At 47.5% G+C, this 8,828-nt stretch overlaps 1 protein-coding gene across 1 annotated transcript; it reads left to right on the forward strand.

Annotated features, from left to right (window-relative positions):
• The first annotated feature begins 2,648 nt into the window (after nt 1-2,648).
• On the forward strand, nt 2,649-8,050 carry LOC146356545 (vomeronasal type-2 receptor 26-like). The gene is made up of 3 exons (XM_084830175.1): nt 2,649-2,837; nt 3,992-4,118; nt 7,140-8,050. Exons 1-3 carry the CDS (start codon nt 2,649-2,651, stop codon nt 8,048-8,050), a joined length of 1,227 nt encoding a protein of 408 aa, XP_084686301.1.
• Nucleotides 8,051-8,828: the final 778 nt, after the last annotated feature.

Consider the following 8,828-nt stretch of genomic DNA (forward strand, 5'->3'; position numbering starts at 1 on the left):
AAGAAAGCTACAGTATTCACAGCCTCATCCAAGCTGTAGCGTGGGCCTTAAATGCTGTGTGCTCATCCAGATCCAAGCATATAGGGAAGATGGGTGGAAATGGCTTGGATGTCAAAAGGGTACATCCGTGGCAGGTATTCCATTTTCCTCAAAAGTAGCTCCATTGAAAACTACTGCCAGTTCTTCACTTCCATATCCGTACAATGAGAACATGTCAAATGTAGTACTGAGGTGAAAGTTTGTGCTTCTTTCTTACTTTTATATTCTGCCTCGCTTCCAAGGAATTCACAACATGATTTTTTTCCCCTCCACACCCCTCAATTTTATCCTCACAACAACCCCATGAGGTCAATGGTGGACTGAGAACTAGAAAATCATAGAAGTGGAGGCAAACCAGACTCCCAAAATTCATCCAAATGAAGGGGAAGTAAATTCTGGCTGTCTGTGTGATGGAGAATCCGTATCTGGTTCCTTGTGTGGAGCAAAATTCCTGTACATACACCCGTACTGTCTGATCAGTACCTTGCAATGGGAGGGAGGAGGCGTTGGGCCTTAAAAGAGCTGGTCAAGTTAAGTTGACCAAACTTCAGATGATGTCAGGGGTGCTTCTGAGCATGGGGAGTGTGAGAGCAGTTCAGATTCTGAAGAACCACCAGACATGGGGGAAGTGTTTTCCCAGGCTAGTCCAGACATGGCGAGGCAGGCTGCTCACGTTTCAAAGGTGCAGCTGGAGGAAGGTCCCTTTTCACTCCCACCCCCCGTTAGAAATAGCCAACAGGGAGAAGCGGTGTTTGGTGAGTCTGAATTAATAGATGCAAGACGCAGACACAGAGCCCAGAGGGAGATGGCTGGGGTGGAACTCAGGAGGTCTTCCCGATTAGCCCTGCATGAACAGTGGTGCTTAAAAGCCTCACGAGAGACCTCCCCCCACTCCTTAAGTTAGGCTAGTGAACTCGCCTTTCTTGCAAACGGTGGGCAACTTTCTTAGCCACCGTTTGAACCCCCTGAAGGCATTTCCTTACAGACTGAGAGTCACTGAGAATTTGCATCTTGTCTGTGTTTGATTCAGCATTTGAAGATCAGTGGAGGCAAAGGGAATCCTGACAGACATATCTCATTTTCATCCCAACACAGTTTTCCTATGGATCGGGCTGGCAAAATATAATTTGATGCATAAGGCAGAAAATAAACATGGTGTCCCTCTCACCACACCATATAAAAATAGTATTTAGTTAAATAACTTACATTTGCTACCTTTTAACGATGCCCAAAATTTAGCACTTGAAACAACCATCCCTCCTATTGCCCCATGGCAGAGCTGGTGCCTGCTTTTTGAATCCCCAGGTTGAGGCAAAACGAAGCCTGTCTCCTGAAAGCACAATCCAAAACCCGGCTGTAGATGCTCCCTCCACCAAATGTTCAGTGGGTATTTAACAGAGGCACAGCCTTCTCTGTGGTGGCACCCTGATTGTGAATCTCCCTCCCCAGACACTTTCGCCCACACTGCTATCCTTTAGGCACCAGCTTAAAACTTTCCAGATCTCCCTGGCCTTTGAATGTAAATGATATTGATTTTCTGTTGATCTCTTCTGCACTCAGGTTTGGTGTGTGTCTGGGGGTCGGGGTTTTTTTTGGATAATATAATTTTTAGTTTGTCGCACTAGCGTTATCAGCTACCCCTAGTTATTTTAATATTTTATTGTTTTTACCACTGTTTTATTGTTTGAATGATTGGCTCTGTTGTACTTTATCACGATTACATCTTCTAAAATGCTTTGGGATTTATTTATTTATTTTTAATGAAAACTGGCGTAGAATTTCTCTGGAAATAAATAAATAAATAATAAACTGAGTTTTTAGCTGCCCTCAGTGCTCTCACCACCAAATGTTAAGTGGGTAGTTAACATAGACATAGCCTTCTTTGTGTTGGCGTCCTGATTGTGAATGTCCCTCCCCAGACACATTCACCCACATTGCTACATTCCAGTTCTCCTTGGCCTTTGATGGCAAATGATATTGATTTTCTGTTCATCTCTTCTATTTTACGTGTGTAGGGTTTGTTTGGGGGTTTTAAGACTGTATCGTTTTAGTTTGACATGCTGTTTTAATATTTTATTATTTCTACCAATGGTTTATTGTTTTAATGATTGGCTCTGTTGGACTTTATTTTTATTTTGTGTTTAAAATGAGTTTGTAGCTGCTGCGATGTGGTGCAATGACAGCATAGACAGTTTTAAAATAAATGACTGTATCAGAAGCTAAGCAGGGTCAGCCCTGGTTAGTGCTTGGATGGGAGACCACCTGGGAATCAGGCTTCCTGCACTGAGCAGGGGGTTGGACTCCATGGTCTTGTAGGCCCCTTCTGACCCTATGATTCTATGATCTTTATTCTCTCCCCAGATGCTAAAGCAGAAAAAAGTGCCTCAGGTCTATTGTAAATTGGGTCTATTGGGAAAAAATGTATACAGCCATTGTGATTCTGGAAGACACCTCTGGTCCGCACACTGTGAGGTCTTGCAGATTTGAGCTCCAATTAGGCAGGCCTGAGCTTATCCACCCTAGTCTCTTGTATTCTCAATGCTGGTGTTTTCTCGGCTATTTTCTAGCTTCACCCTTTCCTGGGAAATGCCCAGTTTTACAACGCTTCCATGGATGGGATGTATTTGGATGAGAAAGGAGACCGGGCAGCCAACTTTGACATTGTGAACTTGCTAGTGTTTACCAATAACATGTCAGTTGCTGAAGTGAAAGTGGGGAGCATCGAGAGACAGGCGTCCCAAGAAGTAATGCTCACCATGGAGCAGGATGCCATCACGTGGCCCAGGTGGTTCAACCAGGTGGGGGAAGACCTTTGTTTCACTGCATTCCATTTGCCAACTCTTGCATTCCAGAAACGTTCAAGCACTAGTCATCAGCCTTTCGCAACCTGGTTCCCTCCAGATGTGTTGGACCACAACTCTCTGGATCCCCAGGTGCCAGGAGTTGTGGTCCAACACACCGGGAGAGAACCAGGTTGGGAATGGCTGCTATACATACGTGACAGAATATGGATTCAATTCAGATACTAAACCTGAAGGCAGCAGGCTATCTTAGGGGGGCGGGACAGGGCAGGCTGCACGGCACACAGATCTCACCTCCAACTCCCTGCTGCTGCCTCCCAGCATCTGTTGCCTGAGATCACTACCTCTCTGCCAAATGATAGGGCTGGCCCTATAAACATGTAAAGTGGAGACGGGCATCCCAAGAAGTAATGCTCCCCATGGAGCAGGATGCCATCACGTGGCCCAGGTGGTTCAACCAGGTGGGGAAAGACCTTTGTTTCACTGCATTCCATTTGCCAACTCTTGCATTCCAGTAATGTTCAGGTACTAGTCATCAGGGACCACGATGGCTTAGTGGTTAAGACGCTGAACTGCAGACCAGAAGGTTGGCAGGAAAGCAGTTCGAGACCCGAGTGCCGCGTGACAGAGTGAGCTCCCGTCTTCAGTCCCAGCTCCTGCCAACCTAGCAGTTGGAAAGCAAGAAATTGCAAGTGGATAAATAGGTACCGCTTCGGCGGGAAAGGTAACAGCATTCCGTGCACCTCGGTGTTCAGTCATGCCAGCCACATGACCACGGAAGCGTCTTCGGACAGCGCTGGCTTTTCAGCTTAGAAATGGAGATGAGCACCACACCCTAGAGTCGGACATGACTGGCTAGGGACACCTTTACTTTTACCTTACTATTCAGCCTTTCCCAACCTGGTTCCATCCATATGTGTTGTTGTGATGCTCATGAACTGATTCTGGTCAAGGAACTTTGTTGTAACCTGTTGTCTGGGGATCTTTATTGGGACTGTACAGGCTTCTAGCTAATTACTGGAATTACTACAATAAAAAGGTTTTACTGAGATTTGTGCCTCTTTATCCGGAAGTCAGGTTTTGACACTGACTGGCTAATCATGGAAATGCCCCTAGCACTTCCTTTGTTTGATATTCCTCTTAATGTACAGACCCCGCCTCATTCAAGGTGCACTAAAAGCTGTCGCCATGGATTCGCCAAGGTGATTGAGGAAGGGAAGCCATTTTGCTGCTACGGCTGTGCACAATGTACAGAAGAGACAATCTCCAATCAGGAAGGTAGGGAATTTCTGGGTGCCCACTCGTGAGAGCAGCCAGGTGGGTGATCACATGTGAGAGGGCCTTCTCTGCAGTGGCCCCATGCCTTTAGAACAAGTTGCCATCGGAGGTCCGCCATGCTCCGTCATTGCAGGCTTTTAAGAAGGCCTTGAAAATGTATTATTTTACCGTGATGTTCTCTTGATATGACTAAAGTTGTTGCTGCCTTTATCGTTGCTGCTGGTTTTATTGTTGGCTTTTATTGTTGTTTTTATTGTTTGTATCATTTTTAATGTTTTAACTGTTTTTATGTATTTTATTGCTGTACGCTGCCTTGGGAGGGCTTCTGCCTGGAAGGCAGCCAAGAAATGTTTTAAATGAATAAACTCCAGAGGGAGCCATAGCTCAGGGGTAGACCATATACTTGGCATGCAGAAGGACTCAGGTTCAATCCCTGGCATCTGCAGGTAGGGCAGGAAAAACTCTTATCAGAAACCCCAAAGAGCCATTGCTGCCAGACAGTGTTGACAATATTGGGCTAGATGGACCAAAAGCCTGACTCAAGATATGGCAGTTTCCTCCGTTCCTCTTTTAAACAGCTTTCAGCTCTCTAGGAAAACTAATGAGGAAAGGGGGAAGTTTCAAAAAAGAGAAGAAAATAGGCCACATGCACCATTAAACAGCAAGAGGCAATTCCCCTGAGTTTCACCTGTCTTTATCAGGGGGATTTACTCATCATTTAGCTAGACACAACACTGGATCTCCTAGAGACTGTAGCAGGCTGAGTGTTTGGACCTCTTTGGCTATTCAGATCATGATAGGTATACATTTATTGAACCCTGTTCAAGATTAAATGGGCCAGGCTCTGCTTTTCATTTCACTTTTCTCCAGTTCTCCTACATTAAATGTACTCGCAGTGGAATACAATATATTATCTTAAAAACAAACAAACAAAATATTATCAGAATAAAGCAACTATAGAACCATCAGCAAGCCTACAGCAGCATAAACACAGTCAACCCAGCAATGAATCACACCTCAAATATCTGCCTGAACAGATGTTTTCACAGCCCATATAAAACCAAATCAAATCTTCCCATGGAAGGTATTCCACAATTGTGCAGCGTGCACACTAGTTGCTCGGGAACATTAGCAGGAGGGTGCTGTTGGACTCATGTCCTATTTGTGGGTTTCTTACAGGCAGGTGGACCTTTGGGTCTGATCCAGCATGGCTCTCCTTATGTTCTCCTGTTTATAATTGTGGTGTCGCTGCTCAGCAGGCCCTGTCCCTGGTCACCATGATGGCAACAGTCAAGAGAACAGAGTATCTATAGCCTATCTCAAAGCACAGACAGGTTCCTATCACTTTGAGGCAGGGGAACCTCTGACCTATGGCCTGACCTGGCCTACAGAGGTTGCTCAGCCAACCCACAGAGGCTTTGGGCCCAGCTGCAGGCCCCTCCGCCTCCCCAAGCCTCTCACCTTCCCGAGCCCCTCCCCAAGTCCCAGGACATGGTCCAAAAGCACATAAGGCAGCCACCTTGCTGAGGCTAAGCAGGTCTGGGTCTGATCAGTGCTTGGAGAGGAGACCACCTGGGAATGACATGTAGCTAGGGATGTCAGAGAATTCCTCCATGGACTTCAATGAGGCCAGATTCTTTTGAATCTGGCCTCCGGAGTCTGTGGTGGAACGGCCCCACCTCCCTCTGCCTCCCTCTGCACCCGTGCGGAAACGGATCCTCTTCGCCGGCCGGCTCTGTAGCTCCAGCGATACAGTTGCCATTGCCGTACCGCTGGCTGAGGCTGCATTTAGCTTAAGCTAAGGGCTTTACGGCCGCAAATGGCGTAGCGGATGCCATTTGTGTCTGGAGTCTCAGCCAGCGGCACGGCAATGGCAGCCGTATTGCTGGTGCTATGGAGCCGGCCGGTGGCTCCATATAATTGCCGCGGAGCAGAGCCAGCCAGCGAGGATTCTGGGGGGAGGGACGGATCACCTCCCCCCCATGGACCCCCCCCCACCAGAATGGCAGGTAAGTAATTTGTACATCCCTACATGTAGCCACCTTGAGTTCCACAATGGAAGAAAGGTGGGATATAAGTGTAATAAATGAATAAATAAGCCCTGCCCACTGGTCTGGAAGCTATGGGGGCCCTTTGTGAGGAGCTGAGGAGAGAAATCCCCTTGTTCTCTCTGATCCAAGAGAAGTTGAACAACAGCATTGCCCTGCATGCCAGTGGGGGGTGACCCCGGGTGAGTGAAGCTGGGGAATCCCCTCACCTAAGAAGATACGAAGAGCTATGCTGGATCGAAACAACGGTCTGTCTAGTCCAGCAAGCAGAACATGTTGTTGCACTACACAGATCTCCGACTGCTGGTCGGAGATAACAGGAGGACTGGGGGAAGAAGAGCACCGTGCAGCCAACCCTCCCACCGGGGACCAGGTGACCTCATGCAGCCTGCGGAGGGTGGGGGTCCTGCCCCCGTTCTGGTCGCCCTCCTGTGCCTTACATTAACTGGGACCCCAGCTTCTTAGTGCTACAGAGGTCCATATCAGCACTTCAGAGGGGAGATGTGCTGGCGGGTGGGCTGCCCACCTTCTGCTCACTGACTTGTCTGGGGTGAGGAGAACCGCCCTCCTGAAGTGCAGGAATTTCTGGGAAGAGTCCGTAGGGTTAGCATTCAAGGGCAAGGCTGCCTACTCACTGGCACCAGAGGTTCCTGGGGGGGGGGGTGACTAGTGTTGATATTGTTTTGGTGGCTGCCTTCTCAGGGTGGTCATGGGACCAGCTTTCCACCATGCTCAGTGTCTTCAGATCCTGTTCAGATGAAGTGGGTGGAGGGGGGGGGCTGGGGTCCTGGGCTGTGGCATCTGAACGCATCCTTTCGACACATTGTCACTTCTTGATCTCATCCCCATCCCTGATTTGTCTGGCTCTGGGAAATATGCTTTCAGCACAAAACATATCATTTATGCAATGTAGTTGAACACAGATTATTATAAATGTATGGTGATGATACTGAATCACTCTTTTTCTTCTCAGATGCAGACCATTGCACCAAGTGTCCAGAAGATCAGCATCCAAACAAGGACCGAGATCAATGTGTCCCCAAAGTTATCACCTTCCTGTCCTATGAAGAATATTTGGGGATCGTCCTGGCTTCCTTTGCCCTACTCTTGTCCTTAACAACGGGCTTGGTGTTAGGTATCTTCATTAAATACCTAGAAACTCCCATAGTCAAAGCCAACAACCGGGACCTCGCCTACATTCTCCTCATCTCCCTCCTGCTTTCCTTCTTGTCCTCCTTCCTGTTCATTGGCCGGCCAAGGACAGTGACTTGCCTTCTCCGACAAACAGCCTTCAGCATCATCTTCTCAGTTGCTGTCTCGTCTCTGTTGGCCAAAACTATCACCGTGGTGCTGGCCTTCCTGGCCACAAAGCCAGGGAACAAAATGAGGAGATGGTTAGGGAAGAGCTTGGCAAATGCCATTGTCCTTTCTTGCTCCAGTGCCCAAGCTGGCCTTTGCACCATCTGGCTGGGAACCTCTCCCCCATTCTCAGACTCAGATATGCACTCCCAGCCTGGAGAGATCATCCTGCAATGCAACGAAGGGTCTGTTGCTCTGTTCTATGCTGCCCTTGGCTACATGGGCTTCCTGGCTGCCATCTGCTTCATGGTGGCTTTCCTAGCCAGGAAGCTGCCTGGGGCCTTCAATGAAGCCAAGCTGATCACCTTCAGCATGCTGGTCTTTTGCAGTGTTTGGGTGTCCTTTGTGCCCACCTACCTGAGCACCAAGGGGAAATACATGGTAGCCGTGCAGGTCTTCTCTATCTTGGCCTCCAGTGCTGGGTTACTGGGCTGCATCTTTATTCCCAAGTGCTACATTATTATATTGAGGCCTGATCTCAATACAAAGGAGCATCTAATGATGAAAATTAAACATGGCATCTGATTCTTCCTACTTGGTATGGGGAAGAATTCCTTCTTTCCAATCATTATCTTGACTTGGATCACAGCTTCTTTTAGAGGAACTTTTTTTTTTTTTCTTTAATGATTTTGGACAGATTGTGAACTGATCTAGAAGTACAGGGTGGCTGCCACTGTAGGGAAGGGGTGATGTATTGAGCCATTCATTCATTCAGTTATGAGTCACATGTTAACCAAAGCTCTTAGGGCAACATACATAACAAAAACACAAAGAATAAAACCAATTATAAAAATACATTAATCTTTTTTTCCCCCAACACTTTTAGAAGCACCAACTATAACTGCAGTATCTGCCACCCTCTCCTCACCCCAGAGACCTTGGAACATGCAATGTGTTGGACACTGGAGGAAAAAAAAACAACCTTTCTCCTTATGGGATGATGTCTGCAGCAGGGTGGGGGCAGAGGGGGAGTGATTCAATGACTGGAAGTTAAAAAAAGACCAACATAACAAAGCATCCACCCAGTGCCCTCCAGATGTGTTTGAATTCAGCTCCCATAATCCACAGCCATCATGATCATTGTAGTCCACCACATCTGGAGCGAACCAGATTGGGTAAGGCTGCTTTAGTGTATGAGTCACATAGCACTGTGGTGATCAAGCCCTGTCATGTATCCCTCAAATGCAGGCAGCGACGTCTCCTCTACTGGTACACTTGTTAGAAATGGGTAACAATGACTGTTAGTTAATTGTTTGAGCCAGTGGGAGGTGATAGTTGTCATAATCTTTCTGTGCTTGCTGAC

Source organism: Heloderma suspectum, chromosome 2 (genome assembly GCF_057233095.1).
Source record: "Heloderma suspectum isolate Gila_16-S chromosome 2, 16-S_ref, whole genome shotgun sequence".
NCBI lineage: Eukaryota > Metazoa > Chordata > Lepidosauria > Squamata > Helodermatidae > Heloderma > Heloderma suspectum.